This window comes from Salvia hispanica, chromosome 5, assembly GCF_023119035.1.
Source record: "Salvia hispanica cultivar TCC Black 2014 chromosome 5, UniMelb_Shisp_WGS_1.0, whole genome shotgun sequence".
NCBI lineage: Eukaryota > Viridiplantae > Streptophyta > Magnoliopsida > Lamiales > Lamiaceae > Salvia > Salvia hispanica.
In genome coordinates this window covers 16,234,113-16,256,810 of record NC_062969.1, presented here as the reverse complement: position 1 = coordinate 16,256,810, position 22,698 = coordinate 16,234,113, and the positions used below count along the sequence as shown (strand labels likewise).

The window sequence follows — 22,698 nt, the reverse complement described above, 5'->3', positions numbered from 1 at the left end:
CCGATGAAACCCGCGATGTTGTAGCAACCAAATTTATCTACTTGAAAAAAAAATGGCTGTTGACACATAACGACGCCGTGTAGTTTATGGTTTACCTAGAACCGATGTTGTTTTACGTAAATAAATTAGGGCAAAAGTTAGGAAATATATGCACAATTTTTTGCCCTAATTTATTCACCTAAAACAACATCGTTTTTGGGTAAATGACACGACGACGTTATGTGCTATAGTTGTTTCTCCACGCAGATAAATTTAGTGGCCACATCAACGTGGATTTTGTCGAAAAAACGACATATGGGATAATTGAGAACATCTGAAACTTGATGATTTATCATTCCAAGTTTGAAAAGTATTGGATAAACTAGAATTTGACTATTCTTCTTGATTTATTTAGCAATTTGACCTTAATTTAAGGGCAATTGATAATTGGCAGAAATAAATAATTTTTCTCGAGTAATTTTCTTGTGATCAACAATGCAACTCAGTGTAACATAATGCTTTATTGGTACTAGCAAAATTGAGGAGAATCCAAATGTACTATCGCCCTTTCAAGTGTGCAATGACAAGACAAGATCACTGGATATCAATTTTATTTCAGTGGAATAGAGCATCAAAGACACCACTGAAAGTCTCATACAGAAAAATTTCTTCAATTTAAGAATGTAACATCTGTAATATGTTTAAAATTAAAGGTTTACTAGTTTATCTTGTGCAATGCCAATGGATGTCCATTGAATGTATTTTAGGACAATAATATTTATATTTAGATAGATGAAATCAAAGGTCATTAATACAACCATTATCTAAAACAAAAGAATTAAATCAATGGACCTTATACATAAATTACAAGAAATTAAACTAATTTAATGATAAACATGTCTTGCTTTTTCTGCTAGTATTTGATTTATATGATGGCCTTTGCAAGTCTGTGAAGGAGGTGTGTTGGAATATCAAACACTTGTGGCAATGTGAGGGCTAAAAATGGTTGGAATAGAAAAGATTGAGTTTCATTTTCTCTAGCAATCTCAGTCTTCATCTCTTCAATCAAAGCTTTACTAGTATCCATGCCTATAAAGATAAATATAAACGTTACTCTCGTCCCATCTCGTGCACGTACCCATTATTCGTCTGCATGTATTAAGCTCACCTGAATAGTAGCCCCCGTGCACGTACCCATTGAACTTTTCGCTTGTATGTTCGCCTGAGAAAAATATCCTTCCAACTGGTGCCTGTACCAAAAATCCTTCAACAATCAAATCGCAACTTTTTTCATTCGTAACGTATATTTCATTAATGATTGTTGATTTTAATGATTTATGATTATCATCAGAAGATGCATTATCATCAGTAGTAGTATAAGCAAAGACCTTGACACAGTGTAGGAGGTGATGATCAACATGAACCGGATAGAAGCTGTAGCTACCGCGTTGGAAGCGATTGTTCCACCACCTCGGCACGAGTATGTCGCTCGCCTCCGGGACATGAGCCCCAAACATGGCTCTCAACACTCCCATTGCTTCAGTCTTAGTCTCTTCATCTGATTGTGCTTCGATTCGTTTGGATTCTACGTTCGTCAATGTCACAACCAGGATGTTCGATCCTGGGTAAGCACTCTCCATACTCTATTAGTTAATCAACATATCAGATTCGAGTCCACGGTATCACGACCTTAAAATTTAATTGCAAGTAGATAAAAAATTGTTTGCTAACCTGCCAAAACGTGTAATAACCACGTGTTTGGTGTGCATACATGAAGAACTCTTTGTCCGAATCTGAAGGCCAAAATCTATGTGGGAATTTTAGGAAGACCTTTGTGTAGACCATAATGTCAATATTTGAGATGGCCTCTGTTTTCCACCTCTGTCATAGAATATACTTATATGCTTCAATATTTAGTTTAAAATTTCATAAACATGGTAATGTTTGGTATATACCGGCAATGGTGGTGTGAAGGAGATTAAGTTGCTCTGAAGAACTCCGATGCTGACCGACAAAATCGCGTATTTTGCTTCGTAGACATTGTCATCCTCCGTTGTCACGACCACACCGGTCCTCGATTGTTCCATCGTCCTCACTACCTGCATTTGTAGTCCAAATTAGTATACATTATTATTATTACCACTATTAATATTACTAGTAGAATTTTTTTATGAGTAGTGAATTGATCATATAGTATTTTACAGAGTAATCAATGAGATGGTTCTTATGTACATTGTTGAGTTTCAATCTGGTATCCATGATTTGAGCATCCGAGGTAGAAAGAAAGGACTTTGCCAGTTCGTACACCAAATGCTCGTAACCTCTTTTATCAGCAACAAGAAATTCATTGTCCCCAAAATCCACATAAGTTGGTATTGGCTCCACCTCTATGGAAACAACGTCATTAATAATCATTCACAATACATTAACCAATTCATAGTAGTAAAATAAATTTACCAGCCATTTCAAAGTCATGCAACATGAAATCAATCGCAAGATCAATTGGCCTCTTTGGAGATCTGCACAATCAACAATTTCTGATTAAAAACACGATTGATAGATCGGCTCGGATTTTAAGAAATATAGTGGAATATGTTTCACTTTTATACGTTAGTTTTATAATAAAATGTGAGTGTGATAAGTTAGTTACGTTGGCGTTTCATCAGATTCTTTATTGTTCAGCTTCGCAACGGCCGACTCCACCGCCTTGTTGTAGGCCTCCGCCGCTACTTCGGCCGGAAATATGTTTCCGCTACATTCATTAACACACAAATTATAAGTTAGTGTTATTTTATGGAAAAGAAAAAGGGAAAGGGAGAGGAAACGGACCTGTTATCGTAGATATTGAAACGAGCGTTGGAGTAATCAGAGAAGCAGGTGTGAAGATTGGATTGGCGGGCCATTTCCCAGAGCGGGTTGGTCTTGTTTCCGCCGACGCCGACGCCGGCGATCCACCCGGCGCCCAGCTCCACCGCCACGCCGCCGAAATCCTCCTTCCTCAGCCTGCCCCCTATTTTATCAGACGCCTCCACTATCACAAAATCCTCCACCCCATTCTCCGCCAGCTGCTTCGCCGCCGTTATACCTTTAAGGTAAATCAATATTCATTAAACTAATAGAAATATGTCATTCAAGTTAACACAAGTTTTAATGCGTAACTGAAGTAAGATAGAAGGAGAAAAAATAGAAAAAGATTAACAGGTACGGATTATTTCCATAGGACGAATAAAAGAGAATATGACATGTTTCCATGTGAGGGAGAATAAAGTACTCCACTAGTATATAATTTAACTGCCACATATTCCTACTTTATATAGGCTGGGATCCTCTGTCGTGCAAAAATATATAGCAGCTCTTGCTGTTCCATACAAAAGAGTAAAATTTGTATGTATAAATGCATACCAGAAATACCGGCTCCGACAATTAGAACGGAGCATTTGGTTGGTGTGGGATTCTCCATGAATTAAACTAGAAAGAGGAAGAGATAGAGAGTTTAATTTGTGTGAGGAAACAAGTAGTAAAATTTTGAAGATGAAGTAATTAAGAGAGAAGAGAATTTGAAGGGTTTAGGAGAAAGAGGGTGGAATCAGTTTATATAGTTGTTCCATTTGGCCTTTCTCTGTCTTCAAACGTCCTTCCTGTCTCTTTCTCACTTTCTTTTTTCTTAATAAAATTCTTAATTATCCATGTGTACAACATCAACCTTTTCATTCTTCTTTTCTACTTGTGAAAAACATACAGTAAATCCTGCTTTCAATTTCTTCGAGATTTTACGTTAACTAATCAACGAATCTAATGCGATGGGAGAGTTGATACAAGCATATATCATAATAGCATATATCATAATATTAGTAACTTTTAAATAAAAAGTTGTCTAGTCTAGTTAGAGTATAAAATTTCTCAAAAAGAATAAAATCACTTGTGTGGTCGATTATCACTCTACGTGTTTCACACATTGAGTTTTAAAGTATCACAAATAAATACATTAGCAATTCATGTTTTGATGACAAGAGTGTTTTGATTGTAGGTTAAGCTGATGCAGACTTGTTATGTAGTGCCAAATTTGTATCAGCTATTTCCTCCGTCCGTCATTAGAGTGTTGGTTTACTATTTTAGTCTGTACGCCATTAGGAGTTTCGGTTCACTTTTACTATAAATGGTAGGTACACCTCATTTTCTACTAACATTCTACTCCCTCTGTTTCATAGTAATAGAGTCATTTTGTCATTTTGGTATGTTCATAGTAATAGACTCATTTCTCTTTTTAGTAAAAGTCAACACATTTTTCCATACTTACTTTACTCTCTCTTACTTTTTTCTCTCTTCATCTCTCTCCCTTTTTCATTTTCCACTTTATTCTCCCTTTACTTAACTCACCTAACACAATTTTCTTAATCCTCGTGTTGAAAAGAAATGCATCTATTACTATGGAGCGGAGAGAGTATTATAAAACCAATATATAAAAATGGGTAGTATACAAAGATATAAGGACGTAGAAATATTCATGACCAACTAAAAGTGTATACTTTTGTGGAACGGGGAGAGTATTTACTCATCGGGGTATTCATGTCCTTGTAGATACAAGGATATAATAAATTAAAAATTTATAGAATAACATAAAAACAAAATTTATTAGTGTAAAGTCTTTAAATATATTTGTGCTTTAATTGACAATGAAACTAGTGGTAAAGACGCGGCATTGTCGCACATACATGGCGAATTTTACAAGTTAGAATCCATGGCTTCTTTGGAGGGAGTTTAATCATATTTTGGATTTTGCTTATTAGAGTTTTTCTTTGATTATAAACAGTTTAAAATTGGAGTCGCGTATTTCTCCTGCAAAAATAGCATAAATATTTCAATAGAAACTCGGTATTATAGTATTCGTAATAACTCCATTAATTAAATTAAGACACTGATATGATCAATGTGACCAATAGTGGGTCCCAATTGTGATTGCGAGCTGGTAACGAATTACGCCGTAACGCGTGCACCCAGCAACAAACACGTTCCCAAAGGTATTTGCGCACGTGATCATTTTTATCAATTAATTAATTAATTACGTCATGTGTATCTAAGTTTGTATAAGGTCAGCATTAAAATAATGAAGAATGAGAGTTTGGATAATTGGGATTATCGAGATTTTAATTAACAACCATTAGTTTTTTCAAGCTCGATTATTTTTAATATCTATTGTAATTTCAAAATTGGTATCATATGTGTAGGCAACTCTTAAACTTTCTTGGTATCTAGTAAATTGGAAGCAGAAATGTGTTGGGATCGGTGGCGCATACTCGAACTCCACATTAGTATGATATTGTCCGCTTTGGATAAAGTTTTCACGGTTTTACTCTTCGGGAAAAGGCCTCATACTAATGGAGTTGAGGAAGCTCATTTATATACTTGCAACTCTTGTTCATTCTCCAATATAGGATATGGTTTTGCTCTACCACATAATGGAATGAGGATGACATGAGAGTAAAATAAGAACATAAATGAAATGATATTTTCTTTCCTTATCTTTACATTTTTTATTTATTTTTTTTTCATTTCATCATACCAATTAGCAAGCAAATACGGAGTAAAAAAATAATAATAGAAATCACCCTCCGTTCCATCTTAATCATACAACTATGGAGTATTGTAAAATACAAATTTAAAGGTTCAATGTCAAATAATAAAATTTTAGCAGCTCAATCAACAAAGTAAGATTTTAATAATTCATTCAAATAAGGAATATTAGTTCTTAAAATCATGAATTTTGGCTTAATTCATTGCGTTCTATGGTATAGAATATAGATACATATATGGCTGCAATTGTTGCTATTTGAACTCTAGCTGATCACCACCTTGTTCTAGTTTTATGCTATTATACGGAATTCATTCACCAAAATTTTAAAAAAATAAAATAAAATGAACCATTTAATAGTAGATATATCAAAATGAGAATATGAGATATTTAATGGCTAATGTCACTTTATTACTGTCACAAGTCACAACCCACCTATTTTATTTTATATACGTGTACACAGTTTTCTACAATTATTATTCGATAGACAGAATTAGACAAAAGAAGTTGTGAAACGCAGCTTACGTCCAAATTGCTTTAGTAACAGATTTAGTAGTAGTTTATTATTCATCAGTCAACAATTGGAAGTCCGTAAGTGTGATCAAATAATTGACTACGTTTCCATTAAATAAATACTACTATATTTGTAGTAATTAATTTAGTTTGAATTTTAAGGAAGCTTCGGGAAATATCTGTGTGAGAGCGACAATCCTCTTCCTATGCGCTAATGTATCCATCACTCTATTCCTTAGTCCACTTCAAGTTCAACAATTAATTTGTACTATTCGCATATATCAGAAGAAAAAAAGGAGTACTGTATACTATGTTTTTTTTTGTTATTAGTTTATTCTTATTTATTATTTTCATGTTATCTTCACAGATATTAAATAAATTTAATTTACTAAACAAATTTGTGACAGTTTAAATAAAAAGAGGATACCCCAAAATATAGAGACTAATTGATACTCCATATACTTTTATACTTATATCCTTTGTCAACAAACTTCCAAATTGAATTTTATACACTATGTGGGTTTGTGCAGGACAACGACATCGGAAGTGGAAAATTTAATAATGGGCTTCCACCGCCCTAATACAAATTCTTTTTACACTTTACTTAAATATATTTATTATTACAGTATTAATTTTTGCATCCATCCAATAATGGAGTAAGATATTTTATATTGAAAATTCAAAATGACATTTCACAATTTATTTGACAATTATTTCTTGAGAGTAAACTATTAGAAATTTTTAATTAAAAACGATTAATAAATGCTAAAAATTTCTATTTTTTATGAAGTACTTATATATAAATATTGTAATAATATTTATTCTCATAATTAAAACAATTGATAGGATTGGAGGGAGGGCTAGTGTAACTCCATCAACATTTTAGCCATCGTAATTATAAATTTCTACTATAAAAATTTTAATAATTTTATGGCTTCCTCTCTGAATTCCTTAAAAAACTAGTAGTACTATTAGTTTACAAGTTGGTTACATTACATCATTTGCTTAAAATATTGTTATTTGGAAGGAAGGTTCTGTCATTCCTTTTTCCATCTAAGTTTCATTTCATTCAACAGTTAGGCTGCTTTCTACAACAAGACTTTTTTGGCCTCTTTGAAACTTGGAGTAATTCGAAGGGGACGAAATTCAATGTCTTATTTCACAAGTATAGTTGACAAAATTGAAACCAATTAAGTTATTAGAAAAAATGATGCCAAACTAAAAGAGATTTTACTTAATTACTACTCTATAGTCTAGACTCTAGTCGTCGTTGAATCAATTTAAAATCAATAATAAGAAATGCATGTGAATGTGTGTGTATAATTCTGACTATGAGGAGTTAAAATGATGAAAGGAGGTGCAAATTGATTAATAGTGGTGATGATGATTGATGAGCCCCATTATCAATTAGTATCAATAATTCAATATAGAGTTGTTTGATTTGATGAAGTCGTCAGTCAACCCAAAGTAATCTTCTTTGAATTTCACACACACGTTTGTATACACGTCAATGTGATTTTGAATTGGGATCCTTGCAACACACATTTCAGATAGGGGATAAGTTTCTATTCGATTCAAACTGAAATTCACAATCATTTTTTCTAATTCTTATTTTGCCAACCTAACATTAGATACCATTCACATGGCGCTTTAAGTCATATTTCGTTGTTGTGACACATACCAACAAAAATAATTCATCCATCTCATTAGTGATCATATTCCGTGTTCCAGTTGGACTTTTTTTTTCACAAAATAGAACACACTTATTCTCTTATTTTACTCTCTCATATTTTATATTCTAGAACACACTTAATCTCTTATTTTACTCTCTCTCATACTTTATACTCTTATCTGTTTTATTCTCTGTCTTACTTTATTTTCACTTCACTATGTATTCATTAATCTTTGTGTACAAAAGAAATGTCATAGTAACATTAATGAAACAAATGGCATGTATCGTTCAAATACCTAAGATAAATTAAATACTATTCCCTCCTTTCCCCATAATTCGTCACCATTTGACCTGACACGAGTTTTAAGAAATGTAATAGAAAGTGAGTTGAAAAAGTAAGTGGCTTGTGGGTCCTATTTTTATATATTAGTTTTATAATAAAATATGAGTGAGAATGAGTTAGTGGAGTGTGGGGTCTACTACCAAAAATGGTAAAAATGAAAGGTGACAAATTTTTAGGGACGGATGAAAATGGAATAAGTGACAAATTTTCAGGGACGGGAGAGTACTAAAATTTACATAGTTAAATTTCTTTAAATTACATTGATTATACACTAAAAATTATACTCCTATAATTTAAATTTTTATATTCTGTATTAAAAATTAATTTTTTATCATAATTCTGAATTTATATAAAATAAAAGATACTTATCTTTCAATCCAAACACGCCCAGTGTCAGACCGCTATTCAGGCCAAGTCTTCCACCCCTCCAACGGCCCCAAACCTGCTCCTCATGTAAGGTATCAACACTTGCAACGCAAACGGGCCAGGTCCAGCCCTAAATTTTAATGTCTTATTGTGGATGCTCCAAAGGTAAAAGAATCAATATTATTTCAGCATCATCCTCGTTGTGGCTTCATAGCAACCACAACACTTGCAATAAGATTCAAAAATTACATTAAGTCTTATTCAAATTGAAAAATTACATTATATGTATTTTTTATCTTAAAAATATTGATGTTCATTAAGACCTTGATTTTGGCTAAACATAGTATAGTCTGACGTCTGATGCCTGAATGCCCAAGTTAAACGAGATATTTTTTTAAAAGATTAGAACATATATCTATTGGTTGTTCTAGTAACTAATCCGCTAACTGATTTGTAGACTAATTTATAGACATTCGCAAAAAATAAATATTAGTTATAAGAGCTTTATTGAGCCTATGTTCATATACTAATAATACTGGTACTACAACGCATTAACTCAAACCAATCTTTTGGAGTCACTTATCCTCATTTCTTTCTCTAATGTTAGCTCCCATATTCTTACAACTTCACCAGCTTAAGTGTTACAAGGACTAAAAAATCAAAGGCTGCTTTATACCTACCCAAAGTTATAATGACTATGTTAAAATATGGAGTATCATTTTTAAAGGCTGCTTTGTACAATTTGTGACCTTTTATACATTACTTGATTACTATCCCAAATAAATGATGATTGATTTAACATTTCATGATTTTAGAGTATTATTTATCTCTATAGATCTCATAATATAACTAACGTTTCTATGCTTGATTTAGTGAAATCCTAACAAATGAAAATCTTTAGAAACTATTTTTAAATTCTGATGCATGTATCGAGTTAAATATTCAAATCGCCACACGTGTATGATAAATCAGTCAATTTTATTAATTTCATTTAATACTTTTGATGATGTGATTGGCATGGGCATAAACTTTAAATAGTAGTATATCATTCCTATTTATATTCTACTTCATCTAAGTAACAAAGTGTTACTCCTTGTCCAGAATCTTCACTCCCCAAAAATTAAAGGGTGCGTTTGAAACCCGGAAACGGAATTGGAATTGGAATTGGAATTGGAATTCTACGGAATTGAATTGGATGGAATTGAATTCCAAATCCATTGTTTGATACACACATTTCATACATTTCACACACTACACACATTTCACATTTTTCACACACTACACACATTTCACACACTTCACACATTTCACACACCACACACATTTCACACACTACACCCACAACACACATTTCACATATTTCACACACACAACACACATTTCACACACTACACACATTTCACATATTTCACTCATTTCACACACTACACACACTACACACTTTCATACATTTCACACACTACACACATTTCATACACTACACATTTCACACACTACACATATTTCTTTATTTCAATTTCGCATTTTTGTTTTGGGGGCAGCGCGGATGGTTGTGGCGGTGAATAACGGAGCTGTATTGCATGTTAAATTTCACACATTTCACACGTTTTATGAAAAAATTGCTCATTACAGATCTCATTTTTTAAAAAATTTGATTAGTTGATTTCATCTAATTTGGTTGTTGAAATCTGGCTGTTATGAATTGATGCTCTTCATGATTAGTATGAAAATAGAGGAATGGATTGTACACTACACATATTCAAATGTGTAGTGTTTGAAATGTGTGTAGTGTGTGAAATTTGTGTAATGTGTGTAGTTTGTGAAATTTGTGTAATGTGTGTAGTGTGTGAAATTTTTGTAGTGTGTCTAATGTGTGTAGTGTGCGAAATTTGTGTAATGTGTGTAGTGTGTGAAATTTGTGTAATGTGTGTAGTGAGTGTAGTGTGTGAAATGTGTGTAGTGTGTTGTGTGTGTGAAATATGTGAAGTGTGTGTAGTGTGTGTAGTGTGTGCAATGTGTGAAGTGTATGAAATGTGTGTAGTGTGTGAAGTGTGTGAAATGTGTGTAGTGTGTGAAATTTGTGTAATATATGAAATATGTGAAATGTGTGGTGTGTGAAATATGTAAAATGTATGTAGTGTGTGAAATGTGTGAATAGTGTGTAGTGTGTGAAATATGTGAAATATGTTGTGTAGTGTGTATAGTTTGTGAAATTTGTGTAGTGTGTGAAGTGTGTGAATGTGTGTATTGCGGGAAATGTGTGAAATTTGTGTAGCGTGTGTTTTGTGTGTAGTGTGTGAAACATGTGAAATGTGTGTAATGTGTAAAGTGTGTGAAATGTGTGTAGTTAATGTGTGAATAGTAAAACTATCAAATTTTATGATATTGGAATTCTAATTTTCTTCTTTTGATATGGAATTCAAATCATGAAATTGAAAATTTTGGAATTATAATTCAATTCCAATTCTATTAATTTTTGTGATACCAAACAATGGAATTGAAATTGGAGCCTCCAATTCTAATTCCATAGCTCCAATTCCATATTCCCAAACACCCCCTAATAGGGCTGGGTAAATATATCGAAAAAACGGTATATCGATCATATCGTATTGAAAAATATCGAAAATTATCGAATTTTCGGTATACCGAAACTTTCGGTACAATACAATACCGTATCGAAAGTTTTCGGTATGATAACGATATGAATTTTCTTATACCGCGGTATACCGTTTTATATCGAATATACGATATATATCGATATTATCGGTATACCGAAATATATCGAAAATCAATACGTATCGAATTATCGATACATATCGTTTATACCGTTTATACCGATGATGATGATGATAATAATAATAATAATAATAATAATAATAATAATAATAATAATAATAATAATAATATAATTTATTTTTTTAAGATTAAAAGTTTAAATCATAAATATATCCATATAACTTAATTATATATTTTTTGATTATGAAGATGTGGACAATATTTATTTTATTATGTTAAAATTATATTAATTTTGGTTTTATTTTTCAGTTTTGAAATTATATTTTCTGGTATACAAGTATTCGAAATGGTATAAAATTTCGGTATATCGTACGAAATATCGATATACCGTTCAGAACGGTATACCGAAGTTCGGTACGATATACCGAAATTTTGAAACGGTAACGGTATAGTTATTTTTCATACCGAAATTTCGGTATACCGAAATACGGTATACCGAAACTTTTGAAACAATAACGATATGAAATTCTTTCATATCGATATTTTCGGTATGATAAAACGAAACAAAATATTTGATACGGTATATCGTATCGACCCAGCCCTACCCCCTAATAGTAATTCAGAAAGTGACTGAGTTGGAGAATCTAACGGGCTTAATTGATCGATTTGCGATTTCTTTGTATTTTTGCAATGTTTCATTTTCTTGAAAATAACAATGTTCAAGGGGCATTGCATGTTCCAATTTAAATCATCACAGTTATATTTTATTTTTGACATACATTCCTTATGTATTTATCTTTTGGTTACTTTTACCAGGCGTTGCATCAATTTAGTGCCCTATTGTGATTGATTAAAATTAAGGTTGATTGTCTTATATATACATGTATTTATCTCATTTAAAAAAATCATTTTTTATGCAATAGAAAGTAAATTCCTTTTTTATGTAATAGAAAATGCTCAAACTATCAAAAATAGGCAAGAATTTATAAGGTAGTCAAGGATCTGTCACAGTACAGAGAACAAACCAAATAATGCCAAAAAATAAAATTTCGGGATATACCAACTTCCTATAAGGCCTAAACAGCCGCGGAGGATCCCCACAAAGATAAAAGCACAACAGTAAGACCATGTTTATCAACCCTCCAACCCTCCAACCACCTTTTCAATATTTAATTCATTTCTATCTCCTCCACATCATCTTCCACATCATCAATATTCACCCAACTCAACCACACCTATTTTGATGGTTTATCAATGACCACCCAACCACACTATTATACATTTATTTTTATATTATTTTTTAAATAATAATATTATGAATAGTTATTATTGCATAATAAAATTTATAAAAAAAATGCAATAAATGACAAACTAAAAATTATAGAGACAAACTTAAAAAAAACATAAATTACAATAATTGAAATACGAAATTGAAAATACATAATTAGTATTCATACATAAGATGAAAACTAGACATTCAATTGGAATTGCCGAATTTCGTCGATATATGCTCAACCAAATCGTTTAGCAGAGCTTTGTGAGCTTCTCTGTTTTGAAGTTGGGCTTTATTTTTCATGTAAGAAGCTAGACTCGCGATCCTATTCGTAGAATATATGAAATCATTATTCGCATCTCCACCTTCATTCTCACGACTACTTCGTCCAAGTCGATCTTGAATAAATTCGGCTGGATCACAATAGTTTGAATACGTGCTTCTTTCATCTTCCACTATCATATTATGCAAGATTATGCAAGCAATCATTATTTTCCCCATAATATCACGATCCCAAATAAGACATGGGCATTTGATAAAAGCAAAACGAGCTTGCAAAACACCAAAAGCTCGCTCAACATCTTTTCGCGCGGACTCTTGATGTCGAGCAAACAACTTGTGCTTCATCGTTTGTGGACCTGGAATAGATTTGACAAATGCCGCCCATTGAGGATATATGCCATCAGTAAGATAATACCCCATATTTTTTTCGTGGCCATTTACTATGTAATTGACCTTCGGTGCTCGACCTTCCAAAATATCATCAAAAACAGGAGATTGATCAAGGACATTAATATCATTTCTCGAACCTGGAGTTCCAAAAAAAGCATGCCAGATCCACAGATCTTGAGATGCTACTGCTTCCAAGATGATTGTCGGACTCCCGCTTCTTCCAGCATATTGTCCAGCCCATGAAGTAGGACAATTTTTCCATTCCCAATGCATGCAGTCAATACTACCCAACATGCCTGGAAACCCACGTTGTTCTCCAATATGCAGAAGTCTTGCCAAGTCTTCTTCGGTGGGCTTTCGCAAGTACTCATCGCCGAAGTTAGAAATTACACCTTCAACGAACTTGATGAGAGATTTGCGAATGAGTTGTGCGCTCATTCTCAAATATTCGTCGTGCAAGTCGGCCGCCGTCCCGTAGGCCAACACCCTCATCGCTGCTGTACATTTCTGAATGGCAGACATACCAAGCCGACCAGTAGCATCACGCTTTTGCATAAAAAAGTTGTCGGTCTCGACGAGCTTGTTCATTATTTTTTCGAACAAAGGTTTTCGCATGCGATACCTTGTTCGGAAAAAATCTGGAGGATAGATTGGATCTTCAGCAAAGTACTGCTCGAAAATAATATCATGACCCTCCTCGCGTTTCCTTTCAATGTATCTCCTTCTAGCTCTAACCGTCTGGGTTGTAGGTTGTGAAGACAGGGTTGTTGGCCACATAGCTATATCCTGGATTAGTTGATCGAGTTGTTGATTTTGTTCAACAATTTTTTCTTCTCATTCATTGTCTTCAAGAAGATTGGAAGCTTCAAAATTAGAACTTGTTGACATTTTTTAGGGAGAGTTGGCTCAATAATTGTGAGAGGATTTGTGTGTAATTTTCGTGAAGCATATAGGTAAATATATAGAAGTTATTTGTTGAGCATAGGCTTCCACTACTATCATTTGTGAGCACATGAGTTTTCCTTGGATTCTACCACCACTTGTGATAAAAAAATCTGACTTGTAATGTAGTCATACTTTGATTTTCGTGATCACATGGGTTTCTATTGGATTCCACCACCACTTGTGATGTAGAATTGCTTGTCATGTAGTCATACTTTGATATTTGTGAGCACATGGGTTTTCCTTGGATTCTACCACCACTTGTGATAAAAAATCTGACTTATAATGTAGTCATACTTTGATTTTCGTGATCACATGGGTTTCTATTGGATTCCACCACCACTTGTGATGTAGAATTGCTTGTCATGTAGTCATACTTTGATATTTGTGAGCACATGGGTTTTCCTTGGATTCTACCACCACTTGTGATAAAAAATCTGACTTGTAATGTAGTCATACTTTGATTTTCGTGATCACATGGGTTTCTATTGGATTCCACCACCACTTGTGAGTGGAAAATGACTTGTCATGTAGGCATACTTCCATTATTCGTGATCACATGGGTTTCTAATGGATTCCACCATCATTTGTGAGTGGAAAATGACTTGTCATGTGGGCATACTTCCATTATTCATGATCACATGGGTTACTAATGGATTCTACCACCACTTGTGAGTGGAAAACGACTTGTCTGTAGGCATACTTCCATTATTCGTGATCACATGAGTTTCTAATGGATTCCACCACCACTTGTGAGTGGAAAATGACTTGTCATGTAGGAATACTTCTATTATTCGTGATCACATGGGTTTCTATTGGATTCCACCACCACTTGTGAGCATATTTTATCTATTCATGCTTTGATTGAAGGGCTTATCACATAAACTGGAAATTCACATAAGCAACAGAAATTAAAGGTTACATACTAAGCAACGGAAATTGGAGATTACATACTGAATATCACTAGCTGCCTTGATCTTCCGTTCCTGAATATCACATTCCCTTTCATGCGTGACTCTCATTTCACGCAGTGCTGCAGTGAAATCATTAGGAATTGTATATGATGGTGTTGCGACTTCTTTGCCTTTTCTTTTAGCCTTAGCCTTAGCTTGATCTCTTCCAATAGGACGTTGCAATATTGAAGAATGACTCTCAGGAGTAGAGTCGATTTGAGGTCCTCCTTCCTCACTAGTCCTCGACCTTTTTGAGCTCCCACGACTTTCTTCAAGACTATCTTCATCTGGCTGGAAACGCGTTGAACCGGTGCTATTCAATTTCAATTCCCACTTAGGATTGAGTCTCATCACCTCCTCAAACACCTTATGGTGAGTAAACTTGCTCTTACCATACAGTTGTTGAGCGGCTTTCTCAATGTCCTCTTTAGACTGGCCACTCGTAGCTCGATCATGCGCATGTTTGTATGCACCAATCCACTTTGTGACATTTGCGTTGAGCCGTTTGTAGCGCTGCTTCAATGACTCCAAACTTCTTTGTTGGCCCATTCTTGGATTTTCTTTTCTTGTTTGCTCATATAGTTTAAGAACATTTTGCCATAGATGGATACTAGTTTGGTTGGTGCCAACAATTGCATTTGTGTCACGAAACACCAAGCAGACATTAATGCCATGTCTTCTTGCTCACTCCAACCATGTGGAGTGTTTGAAGCACTTATGTTGGTCTGTGATATGTCTTGGCTTGAATGTTGATTTTGAAATGAACTTTGAAATTGTTCAGAATTCGGAAAATCATCAAAGCTAGGAAAATAATCTTGAGAAGGATTAAAATTTTGGGAAGGGTTGAAGCTTTGGGAATGAGAGAAATTTGGAGAATCAGAAAATATATTATTCTCATCATCCTCCATAGTTAGCAACAAAGGAGACTAAAAAATATGAAATTGTATTAAACAATAAGGATTATAGGAAGAGAAAAGATGATATTTTTTTTATGCAAAACTATAGCAAATGTGGTCTCTATTTATAGAGGATGAAAAATTATGAATTTTGGTATAATTTTTATAATTTTTTAATATAATATATTAAAGATATATAAATTATTTAAAAAAATAATATCAGCCAATGAAATTGTGCCATTTGGCACAATCTCATTGGCTGAGTGGTGAGATGAGAGAGGCGACCGGTTGGTTGGTTTCATGCATTTATGCGACCTATGTCAAGGAGAGAGAGAGACTTCATGGATTAATTTTTATTTATTTTTTAAATGTAATAGTGATGTGGCAAGTCGACATGCACACCAATAAACTTGGTCTAAGAGACAAGACAAAGCTACTAGAAGAACATAACTAAGAAGTCGCACTCACCATGCTAGTAGCCAAGCTCTAAATTTGAGCAAGGTCAGATATACTTTGAAATTGCTCTATTCGTGTACCCCATGACTTCTTGTAAATTTCTAATATTGTTAGGGTGTGTTTGATTTGTCGGGAAACATTACTAAAGAAAAAGGAGTGGGCGGTTTACGGAAGTCTTTTTCTTTAGTTATAAAATTTGGGCCCCTTGTTTGGTTTGAGTTATAGCATTCCATTATTTTGATTCTTATATACGTATTACAACCTCATGTCCTTGGAATGACATTTATATCCTCCAATATTATGTTGATTCACGCATTTGTCATGGGCCTTCTATGTTCTTACTTGCAGAATAACTTTCTCCAAAAGAAAAAAATCGATCTTTGCGAGAGATACCAACAACACTGAAATCACTTCGCAATGAAGACAACGTATGTCACAAATCGCCATGAATTTCTTCGAATCAAGTTTTGTGAAGAAAACTGTGCTGGAGTATGATTCCAAAATCTTCTCTCTCTTCTTCAAACTTCCATTAGAAGACCTTTTCCATCTTCTTCTTTTTCACCGAATATTCGCCAGGCGTCTTCTCTGAAACCGTAGTGCTTTTAATTTGTCGCATCAACCCCTCTTATTTCAGGCAACGAAGACACTGTCTCATTCAATCTCCTCTCTTTTCTCGGTCGCCGCCTTCGTCTTCCTCTTCTTTCACCTCCTTCTCCGTAAATCTGCTAAGAAAAGGCAAAGTGGCAAACATTGGAACATCTCATACATGTAATTTCTCTGTCTTTATCGTGATCGTGATTTGTTTGTTGATGTTGTTGGCAGAAGAGAGGGAATTAGAAGAAAGTCATGGAGTTTTTGGAGTGATTTTGAGTTAAGAAGATGGAAAGAGGAAATTCATGTAATTAACTTGAGTTAAAAAAAAGGCAGTCAATGTGAGATCTCGCTGTGATGATGTTTGGAGTGATTTTGAGTTGAAGAAATCCATGATGTTTTAGGAGTGATTTTCGATTGAAGGTTTTTTTGCTTAGGTGAGAATGACAATGTTTATCCTCTTTTTTGTTGGTTACAAAATGAAAATGTTGTGATGTTGAAGAAAAAGAAGGGGCAAATGAGTAAGTGCAAATTAAATATAGTGTTTCTGTCCCGCTCCAGTTTTGTATCAGTGCCTTTTTGGCTGATTAGCTAACTTCAGAATATAGCCTTTTAGCTTGGGCCTGGGTGCATTTCAAGGGCCATAAAGAAAAGGTAACAATCAAACCAAACATCTGCATTTACCATTTAACATTCCCTATGTTGCCATATCCGATAAACCAAACACACCCTTAAGGTTATATGTTACCCGGTCTGAAATGAAAATCTAGGCACCATCTTCTAACCCGCAATTAAGTTGCTTACCTTGTAACGCTAGCTTGCTTCATACTTCCAAATTAACCGTTTCGCAAGATAGAACATGGAGATCCACATCTCTTATCAAATCTGTTGACATAATTTATAGTTATATTGTTAACGAAAAACTAAGGTAATGTTCTTGACAATTTAGTTTTATACTAGAATTATGACACTTTACAAGAAAAGTGTAATATGATTACACTTACATGGTCATTACAAAACTAAATTCTACTTACATGGTCGAAAGATAAATTCACGAATCACGATACAAATTATAATTTGCACGAGCGAACTAACGAAATAAATAATAAATTAAAAAAATATATAACTAACCTTCTTTTCTAACACATCAGACCCACCATAATCCACTCATAATCCATTCATAATCTCCTATTAACTCATTGGCTGCCTGATGACTTACCAGAATCCTTGCAAATAAAGAAAACAACATAGTATTAGAGCTCCAACATATCTAAAACCAATTAAACCAATACAGGTAAAAACAGTAAATAACATGTATAACATCAAAACTTATTGATAAGTCTTTGATTTTAGTAAATAAATTCTATATATATATATAGTATACGGGGCTTGTGTGCTAATAGATACTAAGTTTATATGGAATAAAAGCATACTATTTGCAACATTACATCTCACTTCTAAATGCCTAAATTTTCCAACAATTCATTTAGCCTATCAATTTCTCTCATTGCAGCTTTTATTCATTTACCTCTCATGATGTATATCACGGGAAGAAACTCGTTACCAGACAGATAATTATAACTGATCAACAATGGATTATGAATTCAAAGATCCAAAATACACAGATTCTAGACCAAAGAATAAAAAAGGAAAAAAAGAAAAGAAAAAAGTTCATCGAAAACTATTCGAGTTTCACTAGATCTGTTGATGGATACAAGTTTTCTACCATTTCTTAGGTGGATTCCAGAAGACGCAGAACTACCCGGACTGCCATTACACAAAGGTCTATATCTTGATATATCAATTCCACAGATCATCTTAAACATCTTGAAGATACTCCCTCCATCCCACCGTTAAGTCATCAACTTTCCCTTTTAGGTTGTCCCAAGTGATTGATTTCCTTTTTTGGCAAAAGCAACATTCATCAATTTGGAATTTAACAAACATATTCCATAGCAGCGAGGTTGCAATTTATCAGCTAAACAGGTGCTTCTCACGCATCAATTTAGAATTTAACAGATAAGCCAAAGCAAACAAGTGCACCAAAAGATGTAGCACTAACCTGAAGAAACATGTGATGATGGAGCTAACCGAACTTCTTTCTTGTATTCATGATAAATAACAGGATACTTATCCTTCATAAACGTTTTTTCAGTTCCCATGAATCTGTTTCCTTCCTGACCAATATAGGTAATACATAATCAACAATCACATTCTTGAGTAAGATAGTAGACATTTCAAAATCCTGATTTATGGTTCCTCACGAAATGAAGAACTATCTATGCCGTAGTACAAGATGCAGAATTCCACATGACATGGTCACACATTTATCAATTTGTGAGCTAATGAGGGTAAAAGAAATCATCGATGGAACAAGAGCCAAGAAGAAGAATAAATTTCTTTTGTGCAGCGTGAATGTACAAGGTACCTGAATTATGCATCACCAAGAATCATACGACTCTCCAAATTCTAGCAGTATCAATCATTCCTTGTGAGCGACAGGCCTGGATGATTGTACTGAACGTTATATTATCAGGTTTGCAACCATTTGCCTCCATTGCATCAAAAAACTGCATCATACTTTCTATATCACCAGCATTTCCATAAGCATGGATGATACAGTTGAAGAAAGTCGTATCCAGTACGACATCCGAATTCACTACTTGCTTTATAATTGAATCAATCTTTCCCAAAAGCCCTGCTTTACAGTATGCACTGACAAGAGAACTGTATGTAACTGAATTAGGTTTCAGACCTCGATGTTTCATCTTCAGAAAAATTTCTTCCATCTTCTTTATATTCCCAGCCTTTCCAAATGTATCAATCGTTATGTTATAGGTAACTATTGTAGGAGAAAAGAATCTCTTCTCCATAAAATCTAACACAGATGTCATCTTCGGGTATAAACCAGAATTACCGTAGGACTTAATCAAGATGTTATATGTCACTATGTCAGGCTTTAATCCCATCAGCTGAAATTCGTCAAACCAATTCTCCATTTCCTTGATCTTTCCACATCCACCGTAAGCCCCAATTACAGAATTGAAAGTAAAAATATCTGGAAGACAATTTCCACTATGAATCATATTAGTCAATGAGCTCTCCATTAGATCAAAATGTTTAGCTTTTCCATATCCGTCGATAAGGATATTATAGGTCACAACAGTACATTTAATTCCTGAATGCACCATTTCCTTCAGAATAAGCTCAATCAAATCAAAACGATGAAGCTTAATGCAGCTTTTGATGAGAGTAGAGTAAGTGAAAGCATCCGGTTTGCAATCACGGACCGATTTCATCTCATCAATAACACAAAATGCCTTGTCTAAGAGGCCATTGAGGGCATAGGCACTCACCAGTGCAGTGTACACATCAACGGTAGGCTTTAGGCCATCAGACAGCATCGTCTCGAAAAGCAAGGTAGCCTGATTTGGCTGCTTGCATTTACCAAGCATCACTAATAGCTTTGCATATGTCTGACACCGTGCCTCATACCACTGTTGCCGACGTAGAAGATTGAATATCTACAAACAGGAGAAACAATTCTATTGTCAAAGAACAAGGCAGCATAGCATCATCAATAACTCAATATGTCAAAACTTCACACATAAATACTAACTTGGCTTTTCAAAAGTGGAGCTACATAATTCACATAATCAAATAATGAAATATGAAACTTTTCCCATGGCCAATAATCCATATCAAACGAAAAACAGCAAAAAAGGTAAATCTAGAATTCTCCGGTCACAGTATTTAGAAATCCAGTTGCCTAATACTCCAGGAGGAAGAGAAACTCAGCAACATTTGCCCCTGAATAAAGACAGTTACTCTAAATTTGGAAACATGAAAAGTCAAGCCACAAAAAGTTCGCATCATTGCACAAAGTTCTAGCAGAAAACCCTCTATATGAAATGGAGATAAGTGGAGCAAGTAACCTTAAGGGCAGACTCCCAGCGGTTTTGCTTAATTGCATCATTTAAAGCTTCCAAAACAGACTTGGGCCAAAGATTGTTGTACTTCGAAGAGTTTGCTTTTCTCTCAACGGATTGAATGGCAGATTCCTTCCTCAAGACTCGTGAGAGTTCCTTCTTCGAAATCTTACGAATTTGGAGGTTCTGCGGCGGAGAATTGACGTCGGAATCTGAGGTATGCTTAGAGCATGAAGTCACTGTGAAACAAGAGAGACGAAGTTTGCATGGATTAAGGAGGCAGAGATCCATCGCTGCTGGTGAACAGTTGCGGCGGTTGACAGTTGGAGCAATATAATAAATACTCATTCCTCCTAGAATTTTGAAACGATAAGACGAGTTTTAATATGAAATTGGTAAAGTATGAGAGAGAAAGGAAAAAGACTCACCTTATTAGTAGTGTAATGCATGGTGAAAAAGTTTACAAAAACAGAAAATAGACTAATTTTGTGGGACGAGTAAAATAGCAAAAGTTAACTATTTTTTGGGGACGGAAGGAGTATGATAAGAGGGAAATGCATTTTGAGATTAAGAGATTAGTGTACAAGATTTAATGATAAGCATTTTAATGGGTTATTTGCTTGTACACGAACTTTTAACATTTTCTAGTTTTTCCCCCCCGAACTTTATTTTTTGAACACAAATACATGGACTTTAGACTTTTCTAGTATTTCCCCAAACTGATATGGCAAATTAAAATTTATGTGGCAATCAAAACAATGTCGTATTGATTAGTTAAGTTTAAATATTAAAAAAATTACATGTAATCATCTTCTTTTCACTCTTTCTCCAATTCCTCTTCTCTTTTAGAAATGCCCCGATCTCCAACACCAAAAAAAAAAAATCTTTCCATGCCAAGACTGATACATAGGTATAGTTTGCTAAAATTCCAAAAGCTCTTAAATGAATTCAGTATCTTTGCAACAAAATTCCAAAAAAAACTGTTGCAACAGTGTATTTATTGGCTATCAGAAGACTTCACACTCAAAGTTATTTCTTTGATTGAAAAACACATTAGAAGACTCTGTTATAACACTTACACATACACATACACATACCTACTATCATTAATATGAAGTCCAACTTCAATATGCTATTAAGCATCTCTAAAGATAGCTATCGAATCAAAATATCCAAGATAATTCTAACACACATAAACTACCAAAATATAACTAAACTAAAGCATTCCAACTTTCGGTTAGAAAATCCAATTGACTCAAACTATATCACATTCATCTCCTGAATTTCTAATGAAATAAAAACAAATTGAATAAAATAGAATAAGAGGGAGAGCGAGCTTACCTCGGGCAATGGATAAGATTTCCTCGATTTGGTTGCTCTGGAATTGGGAAATTTTGAATGAGAGAGAGATGGATGGTGAAATTTGAGTGGGGAAACAGAAGTCGGGCGATGTATGCGCCGGCGAGAGAAGAGAAGGAGAGGGGGAGAAGATGAAATCGAGATGGAGAGTGATAAGTTTTGTTTGGGCCTTAAAATTAATTAATTAATTCCCAAATGAAATGGTGAAAGTGATGAGGGGCTTTTGCTTATTTGGCTTCTTTTTTTGGTTCTCATTTTAATAATGATATTATTAAAAAAAATTACCTTTTTATTTTTTATTTAAAAATTTGTCCACACGATTTCCAGAACAGAAGCACAAATCAGTACACCAGACTTTCGTTAAATTATCATAACTTCTTTCATCAAATTATCTTAACTTCTTCATCCGGTCTCTATCGAGGCTCCTAACCAGAAGCCCAAGACTATAC

General features: G+C 34.1%; 3 protein-coding genes across 3 annotated transcripts; all 3 read right to left on the bottom strand.

Annotated features, from left to right (window-relative positions):
- Positions 1-707: 707 nt before the first annotated feature.
- Positions 708-3,531, bottom strand: LOC125188511 (polyamine oxidase 1-like). The gene is made up of 10 exons (XM_048085383.1): positions 3,382-3,531; positions 2,809-3,064; positions 2,630-2,731; positions 2,437-2,498; positions 2,212-2,366; positions 1,935-2,078; positions 1,711-1,860; positions 1,368-1,622; positions 1,148-1,229; positions 708-1,068 (listed from the first exon to the last, which is right to left on the bottom strand). Exons 1-10 carry the CDS (start codon positions 3,437-3,439, stop codon positions 905-907), a joined length of 1,428 nt encoding a protein of 475 aa, XP_047941340.1. The 5' UTR covers positions 3,440-3,531; the 3' UTR covers positions 708-904.
- A 9,124-nt stretch (positions 3,532-12,655) lies between these two features.
- LOC125189518 lies at positions 12,656-13,900 on the bottom strand. Its single transcript, XM_048086791.1, has 2 exons — positions 13,333-13,900; positions 12,656-13,260 (listed from the first exon to the last, which is right to left on the bottom strand). The coding sequence occupies exons 1-2, from the start codon at positions 13,898-13,900 to the stop codon at positions 12,656-12,658; spliced, it is 1,173 nt and encodes a 390-aa protein (XP_047942748.1).
- Positions 13,901-17,616: 3,716 nt separating this feature from the next.
- LOC125190740 (pentatricopeptide repeat-containing protein At3g53170) lies at positions 17,617-22,362 on the bottom strand. The gene is given in 7 exon segments (XM_048088117.1): positions 17,617-17,846; positions 18,093-18,187; positions 19,024-19,138; positions 19,390-19,432; positions 19,435-20,485; positions 20,897-21,243; positions 22,232-22,362. Coding segments are annotated over 3 exon segments (1,431 nt in total). The 5' UTR covers positions 21,239-21,243; positions 22,232-22,362; the 3' UTR covers positions 17,617-17,846; positions 18,093-18,187; positions 19,024-19,138; positions 19,390-19,394.
- Between the last annotated feature and the right edge of the window lie 336 nt (positions 22,363-22,698).